The 20,505-nt window shown below is 47.9% G+C and overlaps 1 protein-coding gene across 4 annotated transcripts in view; it reads right to left on the reverse strand.

Moving 5' to 3' along the window:
- Positions 1 to 3,684: 3,684 nt before the first annotated feature.
- TOX2 (TOX high mobility group box family member 2) overlaps positions 3,685 to 20,505 on the reverse strand; it is a 139,613-nt gene continuing 122,792 nt past the window's right edge. For 2 of the 4 annotated variants that reach the window (XM_082644556.1, XM_082644557.1), the window contains exons 4-9: positions 10,146 to 10,385; positions 7,528 to 7,755; positions 6,983 to 7,063; positions 5,768 to 6,163; positions 4,945 to 5,072; positions 3,685 to 4,142 (exon numbers count right to left, since the gene is read on the reverse strand). In XM_082644556.1, the coding sequence (XP_082500682.1) occupies positions 4,106 to 4,142; positions 4,945 to 5,072; positions 5,768 to 6,163; positions 6,983 to 7,063; positions 7,528 to 7,755; positions 10,146 to 10,385 (1,110 nt within the window). In that variant the 3' untranslated portion in view covers positions 3,685 to 4,105. Of the gene's footprint in view, positions 4,143 to 4,944; positions 5,237 to 5,767; positions 6,164 to 6,982; positions 7,064 to 7,527; positions 7,756 to 10,145; positions 10,386 to 20,505 lie in introns of those variants that run through there. The other 2 variants (XM_082644558.1, XM_082644559.1) reach the window with 2 other exon arrangements.

Genomic DNA, 20,505 nt, shown 5'->3' on the forward strand with positions numbered 1-20,505 from the left:
AGCCACAGAGCCAGCCTCTGGTGTCTGGGGTCAGGGAAGCACGGCACTCTCCAGCCACGGGCCAGTCCTCCAGCTCAGTCCTGGTCACTGGGCAGGGCACAGCCCAGATGTCACCTACCCAGGAAGCTTTGGCAGACACCAGCCGGACTGGGGACCCCTCTTCTGCATTCTCCTGGCTCCCTCTTTTTGCACTGGCCACATAGTAGTTTTAATTTTATATTTTTATGATTTATGAGATGAAATTATAACTTTACAATTAATTAAATATTACTGTTTTCATCCTCTGCCTCCCTAGCTTGCCTTAAGCTCCTAGACTGGCAGAATCTGTGTTCGATTCCACTTGGCCTCCCTGGTGCTCAGCGGAGGGCCTGGCAGAGAGTAACTCCTTGGTTATTTGCATTCCTGTTGAATGAATACATTGAATTTTCGCATCCTGGACTCCGAAAGTTAATTGGAAGGCCCATCCGTTCCATGTTACCCACATTGGATCTAATGTGGAAATCTGTACGTAGCCCTGGGGGGAGGGGTTACCACTGGGCAATCTTAGGACCAGCCATGCCTTCCTTCCGGGGTGGGAGGCTCGGCCTTTGCCCCTGCTGTGAGCCCTGCTAGGATTCCAATGTGCTTGGTGGGGCTGGGAGATGGATGCCGCTGAAGCGGGCACTTGGCACCAGGAAGGCCGAACGGTTTTGGTTCTGGGGCCAGCTTCACAGACAGGGGGCGGGCTGGGCGTGGAAGGTAGCTGCAGAGAGGAGCTGAGGGTCCTCACAATGTCAGGGCCACTGCACTAGGGTCCAGGCAATAGCACATGACCTCGAGGTATGGCGGGCCCAGGCCATAGACTGGCCTTGGCATAGCGGGGACGCAGTGGCTGCAGGGGTACCTGGTCTATTCTGAGGCTGTGGAGCCCGGGGTGCAGGTTTGGGAGCACAGGGGCAGGGTGAGGGCATCTGGGCAGAGGCCTCAGTGCTTTTACAGCGGGTGTGGCATCGGGCTCCCCGGGACTCCGCGGGCTGTACCAACATCATCTCAGGCCAGAGTTGGAAGGCGGCGGCAGACACTGCTTCCTGGGGAGAGGACTTCTTAGGGGAGAGGATTTCTTTGTGAACATGTGGGAACCTAGATCCCCCTTGCGTGAAGCTTGAGTTGGTTTCAGGGGCTGAAAGTCTTGCATTTGAAGGTAGGGCCAGAGCCAGTGAAAGAATACGAACTTTACTGGTGTGGCCTCACTGTGCTCAGCTAGGATGGGTAGGTCCATGACCCGAGAAATAGAGCCTGAGATGGGATCTCTGGGTGAAGAAGCTTACCAGGTGGGTGCTCTCAAAAGGGGGTGAGGTAAGCAGGGCAGGGTAGAGAAGCAGCTAAGCAAGGATGGAGACCTGTTGCATCATGATCCCCCGGGAGCTCTGGAGCATGAGTGGTACCAAGGAGTTGGCTGCTCCATTATTCGATCACTAGCTGAGGGTAGCTCTGGGGAATGGGGCATCCCCTCCTGGTCCAGGGCAATGACTGGGACAAAGGGAGCTGCTGAGAACTGTGAGCGGCCACCAGTCAGGAGCTGGGAGATGGGTGCTGGCCCATAAAGCGACCTGGGGGAGGCATCAACAGCATCCACTATAGTTAGCATCGTGGACTCCACGGCCCTGAAATCCGCCTTCTTGTACCTTCCACTGACCATTGGCTCTGTTTCCACTCCCTGGGGCCACAGGATGCACCCGCTTGGCCACCTCCTGATATATGTAGGCAGAGTATTCAGACTCTGCTTGGGTGCTTCTGACTGTCCCTTGCAGCTGAGAGAGAGGCCAGCCTCGGCATGTGGGTGTGTCCAAAGGCATCCTGAACTCCTGGTGCAGCAATGGGCGGCGGGGCAGGTAGGAGTGTCCGCCTCGAGAGCAAGAATCCGATAGCCTTGCACTATTTTTTTTTTTTTTTGTGGTACACGGGCCTCTCACCGTTGTGGCCTCTCCAGTTGCGGAGCGCAGGCTCTGGACGCGCAGGCTCAGCGGCCATGGCTCACGGGCCCAGCTGCTCCACAGCATGTGGGATCTTCCCGGACCGGGGCACGAACCCACGTCCCCTGCATCGGCAGGCGGACTCTCAACCACTGCGCCACCAGGGAAGCCCAGCCTTGCACTCTTGTTATCTGGGGCTGTCTGCATGGATCCCAATGATGCTGTTTTCTCCAATGTAGAAGCAAGAGTCGAACATTAAACTAAGTCATCAGTGTGTTACTGACAAGCTCCACATATAGGAAAGGAAATTGTGACCACATGAAATATTTATGCTTCACATCGCAATGATGCTACTGACATGACAGCGTGTTGTTTTTGTTTGGCTGGCTTTTCTTTTTTTCTTTTTCCAAAGTGGATTACAAAATGCCCTCCAGTGAGGAAACTGCCCACAGAGAAAATGCGCCTCATCCCGGGAGCTGTTATCTGGGCGAAGCGGGGCTACATGATTGGAGAACGAGGGGCCAGGCCCATGGAGCCTCCTCTGTCTGGGTCATGGGCCTGATTTGGGGTGCCAGCACCTGTCACCCTCCTCAAAATAACTGTGTCACGGGGCGCAAAATCTGCAGTCTCCCCAAAGCTCCACTACACCAGCGATTGTGATTTTTCCCGATATAATTAAAGTAGTCACGTAATTATTACTTTTTTGGGAAGTATCATCCCCTAAAATCTGTCAGGAAACCTGGCTAAGAGTCCCTCCTTGTCTGGGATGCTGGCTACACTCAGGCTTGGAGGAGTCCCTCTGCCTGCCCTGGGCTCCTGCTGTCCTGAACCCACCTCTCACCTCCACCAGACTGGAAGCTTCCAGAGGTCAGAGGCCCCATCGGTGGCGAGGGAGGGGTCAGTAGGGACTCACTACGGTCACCTGCCCATGAGGGCCCTTGTGTGGCCAGCACTCTATGCCAGAGCGCCTGGAATCATCATGAGAACCCTACGTGTTCACACCATCATTATCCCATTTCTACAGATGGGAAGACTGAGGCCAGCAGGGCTCTGTCACCCATAGAGACCCTTGGGGGTGGGGAAAGGGCAGGTGGGACTTTGCCCTCAATCTGACTGACACCAGGGGCTCTGTCCTGGTGAAGCCACCACCAAAGTCCACTCCAGAAGGCCTGGCCCTGGCTTACCAAGTGTAAGGAGAGACAGGCTTGTTGCCAACTTTTCACAAGTTTTATTATAAAGAAATTCGAGAGAAGCACTGGGCACTGAGGCAGACATTTGCAGGGTCAGAAAACGGCTGCAAACATTAAGGACCCAAACCCAAACCAAGCCCCCAAAGCACGCACACTTTGTGATAAACTGCATTTTTGTTCTCAGTTGTTCCTTATAAATAGACAGAAGTCGTTGTTGGCCATTTTAAATAAACGTATGATTAAAAAAAAAAAAGCGCAATGTCTCTGAGTGTGGCTATAAATCTTCCGGTTCCTGCTGTACAGACGATGAAACGGTTTGGCCGCTTCTTTCGTGCACATCTCCCTTAAGATAACACTTAAAAAAATGTGCTAAGGGTCATAGAAAATGTTTTTTACCTTAAAGGAATCTACTTTCCCCCCACCCCTCCCCACCCCGCAACAAAATAATTTTACAGGTGTCTTCAGCACAGTTCCTAAAACACGTAGTCAACTAGTACTTACACGGAGCCAACCGTTGATGAGTTTCATAATGTCTTGTTCGCACTGTAAAACCGTATTTGCACATCTGGGGCTGAGCTGGCCCTTGCCCTATGCATCTGGGGGCGGGTTTCTGCTGCAGAGTGATCCGTCCAGGGGCGGCTCACGCGACTGTGGGCTGGGGCCAGGCGTCCCGACATAGGGTACGGTGGCAGGGAGAGGAGCAGGGTCCACAGTAACCCTGGAGCAAGCAGGTCAGGGGGCGGAAGGTTCCTGCAGGTTCTTTGGGCTGGCGGCGGGCGGGGCGCTGCCTCTGCAGAGTCTGGTGGGAGGTTGAGGAAGAGACTCAGCCCGGGGCCGTGGTCGTGTCACTGCTCTCTCTTCTCCGGTACCCTGCCTCCTGCCAAGGCCTCTTTTCTGCTGTCAGCCCTTCAGGCTCTGAGCAGTGCCCTTCCAGCAAGCCTCAGGGAGGAGAGGGAGGCGGGCTTAGGTGAGGTAGAGAGATTTATCCCTGGGGAGGAGGCTGGGGGAGAAAGGAGAGGCTGTCAGAGTGGATGTGACGCCTCCACCCCGCCCCAGGCGCCCCCCTGGCCCTCAAGGGCCTGGACACAAGGCCCGGGGCACACCTGGCCCTTCACGGCCTCCCTGGATTCGGCTGCCCCTCTGAGGATGAACGAGGGTCTTTCCTGGCCCCTCCCTGACTATCCACTGGGCAGAACCGAACACCCCTCCTGGAATCCTGGCAGGAGACCACCTGGTCCTCAGCGGATACAAAAAGCTCAAACCTCAAAATGAGACCAAGTCTGTGCTGTGATTGGTGCCCAGAGCTCCCACGGGATCAGGCTGAAGCCAGTCTCCAGCCGAGGCCACGCCCTCGCTAAGCTCCCCCGCTGCCCTGGCCTGCTTCCCTCCCCAACCCCTTCTCCTGCAGGTTCTCCCTGAACATGCATACATCATCGAGGACACCCAAATCCCTGCCTCAAGCTCTGCTTCTGAGGAAGCTGACTGAAGACAGATGGCTTGGCTCTGAGTGCCATGTCAAGCACTTGTGAAAAAAAACAGGATGGAAGGAAAACCAAGAGTGAAGACAGGCCTTAGTTTCCCCTGCGGGCCTGGCACCAGACCAGCTGAGTCCCTCTGGGGCCTTGCTTTGGTCCTCTCCTGAAGACGACGGGCACCTGGTGCCCACGAGGCCCTCCTGCAGGGCTGACAGTGACCTGCAGTGTCCCCCTTGTCCTTTCCCACCCTGGCATCCCATCCTCACGCTCCACGTGTAGGCAGGACAAAGGCAGCACCAAGGGTGGGCGAGTGGGGTGAGGGCCGACCTGCAGGTGCTGATGCCACACTCCCCGCTGGGGTAACTGCTGTCCCAGTCTCCGCTGCTCGTGGGGTTGGATGGGCCAGGGGAGCGGGATCCGGAACCACTGGGGAACTCAGAGATGTGAGGGAAGTCCTGCCGAGGTGGGGAGGAGGAGGCGGTGAGCAAAGGAGACCGAACGGGGTGCATCGCAGGCAGCAAAAGGGGACGGGGGCGTGTTCGCAGAGACATTTCCCCGGCTTATGAGAAATCTCCGCTCTGCCTGGAACGCTTCTTTCTTTTCCCTAGTAGACCACGTTCTGGAAAATTCAACCCTTCTCTTAGCTACGTGGGGGGGAGGGGGTGACAGACTTTCTTTTCCTGGACCTCAGTTTCCCACTCTGTAAAATGGGTTTCCTGGGCTGAGTGACCTCCCAGGGCCAAGCAAGTCTTGGAATTACCAGTGTCTGTGGAGCAATTAGGGGGATCTGGCTTCAAAGGCTTTGGGGAGAGCCAGGAGCTAGGGTTGATCTAGCAGAAGCCACAGTGGCCTCAACTCCTCCGGCCAGAGAGCAGAAATGGACAGAGGCTGAGGGAGGAGGGCCTGAGATACCCTAAGAATCTGAAGAATTTGTCTGGCTACTTGCCAACTGTTCTCTGCAGCCAGAGCATCTCAGGCAAGGTGTACTCATCCCATTTCACAGTTGCAGTAACTGAGGCTCAGAGAGGTAAGGTGCTAAGGCTGAGGTCACACAGCCGGTGAGTGGCAGGGCCAGTATTTGGAATCCCAAGCTGCCTCCCCTTTCTGCAAGGGGTCCCCTAGGGGCACGTTCTCACTGGACCCTGCTTACCTGTGGCCCTGGAGGTGAGGGGCTCACGGCCAACTGCACCTGGAGTGCCATGGGAGCGGGCAGGATGGGAGGCTGGGGGGCTGGGGACATGCTGACAGGTGGGCTGAGGAGGGTGCCCTGGGTGTGGGGCGGCAGTGGCAGTTGCTGGTGCAGGGGGGTGCTGAGAGGGAAGGAAGGGGGCGGTGGCGGGGATGCGCTGAGGCCCGGCAGCAGCGACTTGGAGCCCAGCGTCCGGGCAAGGCTGGCGGGGGAGGCCCCGCTGCGGAAGGCCTGCAGGTCGGATGGTGTCAGGAAGGAGGCCAGGCCTGGCATGGCGTACATGGGCTGCTTGGGTGGCAGCATTTTGGCCGGTGGGTTCGCCTGAGTGCTCTTGGTCTCACCCTGGTCGGGGGAGCTCTGGAAGGAGACAGACACCAGTCACTCTGGAGAAGGTGGATAAGCCAGAACTTGGGCCACGAGATCGTGTGGTTTTGTCACCCACTGGCGTGGCTCCTGGCTGGCTCTCAGGCCCCTGGGGAAAGAGCTGGGGACTCACCAGAGATAATTCAGGGTCCAGCACACTTGGCTCTGACCATCCAACCACCCCTGCTTTAATCCCTGGGGGCTCCCCTGCCCACGGGAGAACCCATGCTTCTCAGCCTGGCCTGAGGGGCCAGCATCGTCCAGCTGGGCTATCCTCTACTTAGGCTTCTCCCCAGCCTCTGTGCCTTAGTGTGGGCTGTTCCCTTGATTTGGGACACCCTCTTTGCTTGGCCTGTTATGGCCTAACCCAGAAGCCACGTCCTCTGTAGCAGCTTCCAGACCACCCTCTGCCCCCCGTGGACCACACAACCACTGCCACACTGAGCCTCCTGCAGTGCTGGTGCTAAGGAATGAGGCAGAGAGTGCAGGACAGGAGGAAAGGCCACATCTGAAGACTGGCAAAACTGGGTCTCAATCCTGGTACAGCCATCTAACAAGTTGGCCACTCGCAGGCAGGTAGCTTAACTCCGCTGTGCAACAGGTTCTTCTTGGAAGAATTAAATGAGATGCATGTACACTATGCATGTAAAGCATGAGCTTGGCACAGAGGTGGTGCACTGGAGAAGGGACTACATTGGTCTTATCCATCCCTTCCAAGACCTATGGTGTTGACCATTCCCGCCTTGGTTCTTGCTCTATCCCTCAAGTGGCCCCATTCTTATCAGGGCTGGACCTAGGGATTCCAGGTGTTACCTTGGAGACAAGGCTGGCCCTGTAGGCTGCCAGAGCCTTCAGATACTCCTTCTTCGCTGCTTCGGTCTTCCTCTTGTAGGCCTGAAAGATCCAAGATGTGGGCAATATCGAGGAGAGGTCAGGTGGTCAGCCTGAGTTCACAGGGCTGGTAACTGGCATTTACCTCGGAGCTAGCTCTGCTCTTATTCTCCCTGCAGGCCCCTGAGAGGAGGCCACAGGCCTCTAGTCAGCAGATAAGAAAGCTCTGGCTTGGACCCCAGACTTTTAGAGTTGGAGGCCAAGATGGATGAAGATGCCTGTTCTCATTTAACAGATGAGGAAGCAGAGGTCCAGTGTTTTTCTCCACTTAACCAAGTCGCTAGTGAACGCAGCTGCAAAACAGCCAAATCAGAAGGGTCCTACCTCCCCAGCTTACAGATGGGCAAACTGAGCCTAGCAAAGACCTCTGCAGGAGTCTCTAGTTCCAGAGGCTGGGCCTGGTTCCAGACCTTCCAAGTCTGACCTCAAAGGCTTGAGGGATGGCCCAGAAAGGGATGGAGGCTCACCTGCTTCTGCTCCTCTCCCAAGCTGTCCCACATGGAGGCCACGATTTTGGACACGTCCCCGAAGGTAGCACTGGGGTTCTGTCCTTTGATGGCGGCCTGAGTGTCTCTGAAGAAAAGCGCGTAGGCTGACACAGGTTTCTGTGGCTCATTGGGGTCCTTCTTCTTCTTCTTCTTTGGGTTCTTGGCCTTTCTGCCGGGGTCGGCGGAGGGTCTCTTTTCTCCCGACATCTGCCCGGGTGAGAGGAGTCAGAAATCAGAGAAGCCCGGGACCTCCTGTCAAAGGGGACCCGACCCAGTCTCAGGCAGAGCTGGACTTTCTTCAGCTTTTCCCTGCTTGTCCAGCCCTGCTTAAACACAGGAAGCACCTGGGGGCTGGCCACGCTCCCCCCGGGCTTGAACACACACACACACACACATGCATGCACACATGTCCTGGGTATGAGCGCTGGGTTTTTCTATTTTCTTTCTTTTTCTTTTCTTTTTTTAAAAATCTAGTACTGCATTTTTTGTTTAACTCATCAATGAGAATCAGCATGATGGTAAAGTTGATTCAAAGAAATACAAGAGAAAGAAACTGGTTAATGCCCTGGAGAGCAATAAAACTATCACCTCTGGGGCTTCTAGTCTTTTGTACTGGACAGAAGTCATTTGTGTCTCTACAGGGAAAAATTCATTTGCCTTGTAATCAGACAAAAACCGTTTACATCTTCATTGCTTTTCCCCCCAGTTAACATCTTCCTTTACAGAGTATAAAACCCCCTAATCAATAATGAAGGAGGAATCAAAACAAAGGCACAATCTCCCAGAGAATCAGATCATTTTTGAGAGTCTGTTAGACAGTGCTGTACTATGCCATTGAAAGAATGTGCAGTTATCCGTTCTTGGACTATTTCCAAGTTTTGGATAGATATATTTTTCTTAACAGCTCTCCCCTCCTGTGATCACAAATAATGCCCAAAGATTATCCTTGATTACATAAGATCAGTCTCTTCCACCACATTTCAGCTGTGTGACTTGGGACCAGTGGCTTAGTCCCCCTGACCCCCCCTTTGAAGTGGTTGGATGGAGTGAGGTTAATGTAACTGTCGCCAGGTGTGGCCTCACCCTGGACACCTGGCCTCTGATGCAGTCAGACGCCAGGACCACCATACTGTGAGCACCTCACTTAGGGCTTCCAGGATGTGGAGCGGGTGGGAATACCGCCTCCCCCACCACCACCACCACAAACTAGGACTCCCAGGCCACCCAGGGACCAGGGATTTTGGTCAAAGGCCCTGGATCCTGCCGTGAAGACCATGGCTCTATGCACCAAGGAAATGAAGGCGACACCATGAACTGATAAGGAAACTGTGGGCCAGTGGATAAGACTCGGGCCTGCACATCTGAGGGACGGTGAGGGGCAGTCTGTAGCCACACTGGCTCTGTTCCTGAGTGTTTCTCTGCAGCCACTTGCCTCCCCAGGCCTTAGTTCTGACAGCACCATGGCAAGGCTCTGACAGGATAGGAGATGCGGATGGATGCACCTTGTAATCGAGGGACAGCTGAGCAGATGAGGCACTGCAGGTGGTTAAGAGCACACATGCTGGAGCCAGACTACAACCACCTTGGTTTAAATCCCGGTTCTATGACACTTGATAAGTTACTTAACCTCTCTGTGCCTCAGCTTCCCCATCTGCCAATCGAAGATAATAAAGGCACCTACCACATAGGGTTGCGATGAAGATTACGTGGATTAATTCCTGTCGTGTCCTTAGAATAGTGTCTGGCCCGTGAAAGAGTTTTAGAAGGGTTTGTTAAATAAAAATAAAATTAAATTAAAACTGCCCCCGCCTGGACTACAATAGAGACCAAGTTATCCTGAGGATGTAGCTGGACCAGGATCCAGAGGTGCCCACCCCAGCCCGGAGGTCAGGGTGCCTGCAGGATGGCATGGGTGCCACGGTTACTGCCCCAGGCCTCTGCAGGGCCGCCACGTGGAAAGGGGTGAGAGGCCCTTATGAAGAAGAAAGGGAGGGAGGCGTGGTGGAATCAAGCCTTGATTCTGCCGGCGGCTCATTGGGAGATTCCGGGCAAGCACATCCACCTCTGGCCTTTCGGGGCCTCTGTTTTCGTAAAACAAGATGCTCTTCGACAGGGAGGGAGATCTAGAGTCAGTGCAAAGAAAGGATGGGAGCCTGGACACATGGTGAGTTCTCATCCCTGACGTGTTCTTGAAGAGGCAGGACCACCCCTGGTTCCAGGGATACAGGTTGGGCCATGCCCCCAAGGTGGGGGAGTCCTTTTTAGTGCTCCATCCTGCAATGCTGCCCAGAGTGCTGCTGGACCACCCATCTCTGTGGTCCTCCAAAGTGGGCCAAAAAGGCCAAAGCGGTCATAAGACGTGGCCCTGAGGATATTGCCAATGCCATCAATGCCACTGAAATGACCCACTGGCTATTCAGGCATAAGACGACATCACATTTATCCAGAATTTTCCTCCTTTTTTTTTTTTCCAGCAAAGGGTATAGTTATACTCTTGTAGTCTTTTCTAGAAGTAGGTGATGACCATTTCCATGCAGGGCCTGTCCCCTTGCTGACAGGAGGGCATCTTAAGCCTTTGCATCTCCATCCCTACGTACCTTGAAATGCGCTTCTGACTCCTCCTCCTGAGTTGAACTGGAGGGAGAGGGGGTCGCCGACTTGCTCCCTGGGGGTGACGGGGAGCTGTGGGCGATGCCACTCCGGACGCCCATCTGAGAAATGAGCTGGGACTGGCTGAGGGCGCTCATGTGGCTGGCCAGCATCGCCGGGCGGCCCAGCAGGGGCCCTGGTCGGCCTGAGTCATAGGCAGCAACCTCTGAGTGGACCATCTCCTGGATCTGAGAGAAGAGGAGATTGCATGCTGAGTTAGAAAGGACCAGCACATCTGCATGTGTATGTACCAGACTCAGAGGAGGGGGTCCCCTCTGAGCTGTGGCTTCCCCATGGATCGCCCACAGGTGAGTGTCCATTCTGTTCTGACACCTGCACAATTAGATGCACCTCTGGGGGGTGCCATTCTGTTGATATTCACCCTGGACAGAGAGTCAGCATCTCAGCCCTTGCTAGAGAGCCCAGTCCAGCTGTGAAGAGATCATTTTATGATACTGGGTTTTCCTTCCTGGAACACGGTGTATCTTTGCATTTATTCACCATGCAGCGTGATAGCAAAGAGCATAGAAGCTGGAAGCCGAGTGCATTTTGAATCCTGGTTCTGCTGTTTATACACTGGGTGACTTTGGCCAAGTTACTTAACCTCTTTGTGCCTCAGTTTCTTCATCTGAAAAATTTAGATAATGACTAAACTTACCTTCTAGGGTTGTTAAGGATTAAATCTGCCTGGCACATAATAAGCCCTACCTTGTATGAGGGTTTGTTAAATACATAGAATAAATAAATCCCTTAATAAAGTTTGCACATTTTCCCCCCACAGGTCAGTCGTTTTCTTATTATCTATTCCCCATGATATTTTCTAACTGGTTATTTTTAGACTATAAAGAAAGCTACTAATTTTTATATACAGGCATTTCTCATACTAAACACATTTAGAATAGTGTACACTTTTTACCTAAAATTTACATACACACACACACACACACACACACTGTTCAGTGAGGCATGCCAATTTGCATACTCTTACAATTATTTTTATTTCCTCTGAATTTGTGGTTAAATTCTAATTTTTAATATCCAGTATCTGTGTTTTCCTTTTACTTGTTCTTCGTTAGGGAGTCTCATTGGTTTTCTATTTTATTTTGTGGGATTTTTTTTTTCTCCTCAAAAGAATCAAATTTCAAATTTGTTTATCAGGTCTACTCCTTCTCCATTTTCTAATTCTTTTTTTTTTTTTTTTTTTTTTTTTTGCGGTACGCGGGCCTCTCACTGTTGTGGCCTCTCCCGTTGCGGAGCACAGGCTCCGGACGTGCAGGCTCAGCGGCCATTGCTCACAGGCCCAGCCGCCCTGCAGCACGTGGGATCTTCCCGGACCGGGGCACGAACCCGTGTCCCCTGCATCGGCAGGCGGACTCCCAACCACTGCGCCACCAGGGAAGCCCCATTTTCTAATTCTTTAATATTTAATTTTATCTTTATTAATCTCTTCCTCTGATTTTTACATATTTATTAGTGTTGCTTCCCCCCCAATTTTGGGTCGCATTTTCAATTCAGTATTTTCATTCTCAATGTTTAGAAATAGGTTTCATGTTATGAATTTTCCCCTGAACATGACCTTAACATTTCTCAGACTTCCATCACGTGAGATTTTCATTATTGTTCTTTTTGATGTATTTATTTTTAAATTTCAGTTTTAATTTCCTCTCTCATCCAATAGATGTTTAAGAAGAGTTCTGAAATTTCTTTTTCTTTTAAATTTAATATAATTAAAAAAAATTTTTGGCTGCGTAGTTTCTTCGTTGCTGCGCGCGGGCTTTATCTAGTTGCGGTGAGCGGGGGCTACTCTTCATTGCGGTGCGCGGGCTTCTCATTGCGGCGGCTTCTCTTGTTGCGGAGCACGGGCTCTAGGCGCGCGGGCTTCAGCAGTTGCAGCACCTGGGCTCAGTAATTGTGGCTCGTGGGCTTAGTTGCTCTGCGGCATGTAGGATCTTCCCAGACCAGGGCTTGAACCTATGTCTCCCTGCACTGGCAGGCGGATTCTTAACCACTGTGACCAGGGAAGTCCGAGTTCTGAAATTTCTGTGCCATCAGGGAAGTCCGAGTTCTGAAATTTCAAAGAGGTCAAAATTTTTGTTGTTTCTTTTCTTTTGCTCCTAATTTCTAGTAACAAACGTGATCTAAGAATATGATCTGTACTATTTGCACTTTTGAAAATTTATGCAGGTTTCCTTTAAGACCCAAATATGTTTAAAATTTGTATATATTTCACAGTATTTAAGGGCAAAGGGGAGCTGTGTTTGCAGAGTAATATAATAGTGTGACATTTCTCTGTCCTATCAGTGGTGATTATATTATTTAGATTCCTTTGGTTTCTCAAAGTTGCCTACAATTTTCTGCTTCCATCAAAATCTCCCTTTAATGCTTAAAGTTTTTGTTTTGGGAATTTGATGTTGGTTTTTATTGCAAAAAGAAAACTGGCAATTATATCTTCGTAACAGATTAAACTTTAGTATTATTATAAAGTGTCTAATTTTTGCCTTGAATTCAGTGGAGTCTGATATGAACATTGCTATCCTTGCCTGTATATATATTTGTTTGAATTTGTTTGGCATTTCTTCATTTCTGAGGAACTTTCTTTTTTACGTGTCAGTTTCCATTTTTTCGGGTTATCTTTGTCAAATGTTGGTTTTTTTGTGTGTGATGGTCAGCTTTAGAAAAAGAACTGAGTTGTTTCTCTTTTTCTTTATGTCCTGGAAGAGTATAAATAACAAAGAAATGATTATTTTCCTTAGAGAACTGAAAGAGTTTAGACATAAAAACATCTGAGGCTCAGGGCTTTTTGAAAGATTGATTTTTACAATATTTGCTATGGCTAATAGGTCTATTTTAGTTTCCACATTCTCTTGAGTTAGTTTGGTTTTATATATATATATATATATATATATATATATATATATATATGTATGTATATACATATATACATACACACACATATATTTAGAAAATTGTATACTTCATCTAGATTTTAATACCAGTAGCATAAAATTAGGATAACATTACCATATTTTTAACCTACTTTATGGTTTTAAATCCCCATTCTCAATTGTAATACTGTGAATGCATGTTGCTTTTTAAAATTTTCCTTCTCAAAAGTTTATGATATATTTTTAACTGTCCAAAGAACCAGTTTTTATATTTAAACAAGTCAATCTGACAACTTTTCTGATCATTATTAAATTTTGCTTTTCTCTCTTTAATATTAACTTCGGGTTATCATGTTGCTTTTTATCTAGCTTTTCAAATTAAACAATTTACTTATTTTCACATTTTCTTTTTTAATAATAGAAGTAGCTAGGGCAGGGGTTCAAACAGGGACACTTTTGCCATGTAGGAGATGTTTTTGGTTTTAACTGGGTGAGGGGGTTGCTGCTACTGGTGTCTAGTGGGTCGAGGGGCCAGGGATGCTGCTCAACACCCTATAGAGCACAGAATGCTCCCCAACAAGAGTTATGTACCCAAAATGTCAACAGTGCTGAGGGTGAGAAGTCCGGCTCTGTAACCATGATTTTTTCCCCCTGAGGAGGACTGTAGCTGTATCAGAGAAATATTTTTAAAATATTCTACAACTGAAGATTTGATTTTCCTTTTTACCCTAGAATTATTTGGAAAAGAGTCTTTATTAATGTAGCCTTTTGTGACTGTGGCCAGGGAACATAACATCTAGGATTTTATCTTTGTGGTCTGAAGTTTTCATTATGGCTTAAAATATGATCAATTTTTGTAAAACTTTCATGTGCCTCTGAGATAATGTTTACTCGGTAACATACACATTTCTCTATGTGTCTACTCAATAAACTGTTTTGACTACTTTAGCTGTGAAATCTCGAGAAAAATGAGTTTAAGCCTCCTACTACTATTGTGTTCCTATCAGCTTCGCTATAGAATTTAAACCGGTTTTCTTTATATTGATGTGAAGTTATTCATTCCCATATATGTCCCAGAATTACGGCTTCTCCTTGTTAATTTTTTTAAAAGTATGTTTGCCTCAATTAATGTTTCTATCTTAAATCCTACTTTATCTGTGGCAATTATCACTTTCTTGATTTTTCCACTGTTTTATTTACTATACTTCAATAAAACTTTTTTTAAAAACCACAACGAGGTATCACCTCACATCTGTTAGAATGGATATTATCAAAGACACAAGAAATTACAAATGTTAGCAAGGGTGTGAGAAAAGGGAGCCTTTGTATACTGTTAGTGGGAATATAAATTGGTGTAGCCACTATGGAAAACAGTATGGATGTTCCTCAAAAACTTAAAACTAGGCTACCATATGATCCAGCAATCTCATCCCTGGGTATATATCCAGAAGAAATGAAATCACTACTTTGAAGAGATATCTGCACCCCATGTTTACTGCAGCAACATTCATAATAGCCAAGACATGGAAACAACGTAAATGTCCGTGAACAGATAAAGGGATAAAGAAAATATGGCACATTTTACAATGTTATTCAGCCATAGAAAAGAAGGAAACACTGCCTTTTATGGCAGTGTGGACGGACCTTGAGAGCATTAGGCTAAGTGAGATGAGTGAGACAGAGAAAGACAAATACTTTATGTTCTCACTCATATGTGGGTTCTAAAAAAGCTGAACTCAGAGAGTACAGTGGTGCTCGCCAGGGCCAGGGGGTTGGGGGAAATGGGTGAAGGTGGTCAAAGGGTACAAACTTCCAGCTGTATGATGAATAAATTCTAGGGATCTAATATACAGCATGGTGACTATAATTACCAATACTATATTATATAATTAAAAGTTGTTAAAAGAGTAGATCTTAAAAGTTATCACCACATACACACTTATGGTAATTATTTCACAGTATATACATGCATCAAATCATCATGTTGTATACCTTAAAATTACATATGTTAACTCTCAATAATACCTCAATAAAGCTGGAAAAATTCTGAACACTTTGAACGAAAGGTAGGTTTTAAAATCTATTCTCTAAACATCCTTTTCCATTCCAACATGTACACACTCCTTTTTCCATGAATCTTAAAGAAGGATCTGACATTATTTCTTCAAGGGCAAATTGGCCTTGGGGCTCTCTATTTAGGGCTTGTTTTTTGCTTCTTTTTTTCCTTCCCAGCTGCCTGTTTTAGAATTCTTCAATCAGTTATACCTGACTCAGTAATTTAATATATGGCCAACACTTGATAAAGGCAGATTTTGAATTTTTGCAAATCTGCTAAGTCTGAAATGCTCCCAAAGTTGTTCTAATTTGCACTGCCCTGTTTACTACAGAAGTCAAGCATTTTTTCATTCGTTTCCTGGCCATTTGGGTTTCTGTTTATACTGCTGGTTGGGAGTGTAGACTAGTAAGATACACATTTTAGGAAGAAATCTGATCATCCATATCCTATGACCTAGCAATTCTATACCAAGATATTTACTATAAAGAACTTTCCCACATGCACAAGAAGACATATATACTGCAGGAAATTTTAAAGACTCTGAAATGGGCAAACGAACGTTCTTTCAATGGCATCCTGGGTTCTGGCTAGTCGACCTCAGGGTTACCTGTTTCTATAGAAATGTGTGCCTTTGTCTTTGACTAGGCTATTTTACAACTTTGTAAGCTGTACAAAAGTGATATTAGTGCAACTTATTTTTTTAATCATTAAATCGTTTTAAATTGTGGTAAAATACACGTAAGATAGGATTTACCATCTTAACCATTTTAAAGTATATCGTTCAGTGGCATTAAGCACATTCACATTGTTGTGCTACCGTCACTACCATCCATCTCCAGAGCTCCTTTCATCTTGTAGAGCTGAGACTTTGTATCTATTAAACCATAACTTCCTGTTGCTTCCTCCCTGCAGCCCCTGGCAACCACCATTTTACTACTATGAAATTTGACTATTCTATGAATCTGACTGCTTTAGGTACCTCCTGAAGTGGAATCATACGGTATTTTTTCTTTTGTGTCTGGCTTATTTCACTTAGCATAATGTCCTTAATGTTCATCCATGTTGTAGCATGTATCAGAATTTCCTTCCTTTTAAAGGCTGAATAAAATTTCATTGTATGCATATAATGCATTTTGTTTATCCATTCATCTATCGATGGACACTTGGGTTGCTTCCACATTTTGGCTATTGTGAATAATGCTGCTATGAACACAGATGTACAAATATCTCTTCAAGACCCTGCTATCAACTCTTTTGGATATATACCCAGAAATAGAATTGCTGGATCATATAGTAATTCTATTTTTAATTTTTGAGGAGCTGCCATATTGTTATCCATAGGGTCTACACCATTTTATATTCACACCAACGGTGCACAATTTCTCCACATCCTTGCCAACTCTTGTTTTCTTTCTCTCTCTCTCTTTTTTTTTTTTTGGATAGTAACAATCCTAATGGTTGTGAGGTGGAATGCAAATGATTCTTATCCATAAAAATGCAAAAAATGTTGTCTGGTAGAGGTACCAGTTGAGTGCATCCTGTAGAAAAGAAGAACCCGAACATTATATTATTGCTCTATAGATATCAACCAGTTTTGCATTTATAAGAAAATTTATTTCAGCATTCTTGACTGCCTGTATACATACCTATTCATCAGATTGTCCTTTGAGCTGATTCTAACATCTTACTGGCTTCCTCATTAGTGAATGAATTCAATAAATTGACATGTTTTCATTTTATATTTATATGAAAGTCATATCACCTTTCAAACATTATACACTACAACAGTGGTCATTACAGCACTTTTGTTTAACTCCAGAAAAATTGGGAATAATCTAAATGTTTGCCGTTGGGAAATGGTGGTAATCTGTGAATGGAATTCTGTACGGAGTTGAAGTGAATGGCCTGGAGCCACACCTACCAATGAGGATGAACTCAAAACAATGAGTAAAGAGCTTCAGAAGGAAATATACAGTAGAATACCTTTATGTACATGCTCAAAACATAAAACATTACTCTAAAGTGTTTAAGGACATATAAAAATGTAGTAAAATCATAAAAACACCTACTCCAGCCCCTCCCTCTGTCGTGCAGGCGTGCCCTGGGGCTCCCCAAGCCTCTGCCTGAGGTCACATCCTTGCTCAGCTCCTTCCTCTGTGGACTCTGATTCCTTCTCCTTCAATAAACAGCGTTCACAAGAATCCTCGTCTCAGGCTCTGCTTCCAGGAGCCTCACCCAAGTCTCTCTCCATCAGGTCAACTGGTCTCCCCTCTCCGTGGGCTGCATCCCATAAGCATCAAATCATGTTCACTTCTCTCCCATCTTTACGTGAAAAGCTCCCTTAGTTCCAAGTCTCCTAAAAACTGCTGTCCCAACTTTCTCCCCTGCACAGCCAATCTTCTGCAGAGAACTATCTATTCGCACTGTCACTAGGACCTCCCCTCCCGTCGGCAACTCATCTGGCGTGTACCCTCCTTACTACATATACCACTTAATCATCTTCATCATCCTCACCACCATCTTCATCAGTAGGAAGAGGAGGGGAAAGTTTTATTAAGCATTTAATATGTGCCAGAAGCACTGCTAAGCTTTTCCATATATGGCTCATTTAATCACCACAGCTACCATACCAGGTGGGTAACAGAGTCATCCTCAGCTGAGGAAGCCAAGGCTCAGAGAGGTTCAGAGACTTGTCCGTGATCACACAGCCACTGCGGGTGGAGCTGGATTTCTCCAGACCATCATACTTCCTCACTAAGCTATGATGCCTTCCCCAAGACACCCCTTAGTCTTTGACTCCAAGAATTGCTGCCTTGCCCGACAGCCCTCTTCCCTCCAGGGCCTGACTCCTGGCTGTCCAGCTACCTCACTAGTCACTCCTTCTTGGTCTTCTCCAGCCCACTCCTTCAACACTGGCATTCCTCCAGCTCTATCCGACTTTCCCTCCTTTCTTCCATGCCCCCTGGGTGAGTTGTGGCTTCTGCATGGATGCCTACAAATAGGGGGCATCCTCCAGAGATGATTCCAAATTCTCATATCCCATCTAAGAAAGTGTTTTGTTTGAAGCCAATTTCAGGCTTTGAAAGAAAAATGGTGAGCTCACAGGAGCAGTACACAGAAGTGGTCAGACAACGTCAATCCTTCCACACATTCCAGAATTCTCTACCAGTTCACAGGGTCCCTTCCCCAACCAAAGTCCACCCTGCTCTGCCCAACACATTTGGCAACCATTGCCTTTTCTCCTAATCAGCTATAGCAAGTGCTGGGAGGGGTCAGCCCATTTGCCCTTGGCCTAGTTTGGAGGTCTCCCTGACACCACCAGCCCAAGGGTTATTGCCCCTGTTGCTGGTTTCCTGCGTCTCCCTGCCTGACAGCATTCTCTGTCCAAGGAGGCTGGAAGTGCTGAGCCCTAGAAGTGACCCTTCTAGGGCTTGTGGATAAAACCCCAGCTTCCCCTCCCCTCAAGAGGACAATTCTGAGTCTCATTCCATACGCCTCTTGGAGGGTCCACAACAGGATTCCAGTTGGTCCAGGTGGTCACAGCTCATCACCCTGCGCTTTACTGGCTTTCTTCCCTTTCTGTCCCTCTTCCCTTCTTCCTTCCCAGAACATCCTGGGATCACCCCTAAACAAACTACTTGCACCGAAACCTTTGTGTCAGAGTCTGCTTTAAGGGGGATCCCAAATTAAGACACCAGCCCTCCTCTCAGCCCCCAGCATGGCTTCCTCAAGCCCAGGTGCCCTGCTGCCCACCAGAGTGACCCTTCAGGAACATAATATGTCTCCTCCCTCCTCAGAAGCTTTTAATAGCCCCCCCATGACCCGCTAGCCCAGTCCTGGCCTTGTAGGAGCCCACAAAGATCTGCACCATCTCTTTCCTCCCGACCTCTCCAGATCCTTACCAGAGCTTCCCAGGACATGTGGGCTTCGCGCTGGAATGGATACTGTTTCCCCTGTGGCTCATGGGTCCTTTCATCATCTTCAAGCTTACCTGAAATGCCACCTCCTCAAAGAAGCCTTCCCTGACCTCTCCTCCCTCTTTTGGTCACGCCCTTTACCTGGGCCTTCCCCTGGGCTCACCCTGGTGGGTATGGAGCATCTGCTTATGTGCAGAGATATATAATGTGCTTCCCCAGCCCCAGGCAGGCGGCCCAGCCCGCAGCTGGCAGTTATGAGATGTCTGGTAACCAAATGAACCAAGCCTCCTACTTCTCTCATGGAAACATATGGTCACCTCCAGGAGCCACATCTGCAGCCTCTCCAGGAAGGATGAAACAGAGGAAATAGTAAGGGTGTCGCTGTGAACATAATTAGGTTCGCTTGGCTTAATAGATTCTCAGGGCTGCACACAAAGGTGTTTTTCTGCAAAGCTTCATTTGCATTCTCTATGGAGAGTACCCCAGGTGCTGAGAGCAGCCCCACGCTGCAAGGAGAAAATAAGAAATCACACCCGTCTCCTTCCCACTTTCTGCTGATTCACAGAACGCACACCCACCCTGCTTCCTCTGAGGCAGGGACAAGGTGTCATTCAACACAGCCTCACGCTCTGCCCAGGGAATTGGAGGTTTTTTTTCTGGAGGCAACAGCGGCTCCGCTCAATTCTCTCATTGAAGCCTCTGCCTCAGTTCCAGAGGGTCCAGAAACTTCTCCTTAATTTCCGAGCACGATCAAACCACAAAGGAAAATTAACAAGCCACTGACCAGCATTTTACAATCCCTTCCGTAGCCTCGGAGCAGCTCTTTCTAACAGATACTAATATTCCTGTTTTATAGAGGAATGGTAACCATAGTCATAGTGATACCATATACTTACTATCATGTTCAGTGAGTACGCACTATGTCCCAGGAGCTTCGTGAACAAACCTCTGGCATAAACACTCTTATCATCCCCATTTTGTAATAAAGACACTGAAACTCAGAGAGGGTAAGTGACTTCCCCAAGGTCACACAGCTAGGTAGTGGGAAAGTCAGAATTCTGGCTGTCTTCCAAGACTGAGATCTTTTTACTGCACCCACGGACCTTAACGGCTCTAATATAGGTGCAGGGTAATGAACCTGCTCTCACAGGACAGCTGTAAGGATCAAATGAAAAAAATGTTGTAGAGAACCTGGCACACAGTAGGTGTTCAACAGGAGAGGTTTCCTTTCCTTCATGCCCTCATGGGCTTGCTCAGGGCATAAGCTTGAACTGGATCTCAACTGGGCTAAGAGGTCAGAAACAATGGAAGTTTCTGGATTTTGAAAGAAATATGAGAGAAGCCAAGAGGGAGGCTCTGATGACAATAAAAATAATAGCACAAGGCCTGGCACAGGGGTGGTGCTTCAAAGATATTTGTTATATTTGTTAGATCAGGGGTTGGGAAACTT

This window comes from Mesoplodon mirus (genome assembly GCF_964341445.2).
Source record: "Mesoplodon mirus genome assembly, chromosome: 15".
NCBI lineage: Eukaryota > Metazoa > Chordata > Mammalia > Artiodactyla > Ziphiidae > Mesoplodon > Mesoplodon mirus.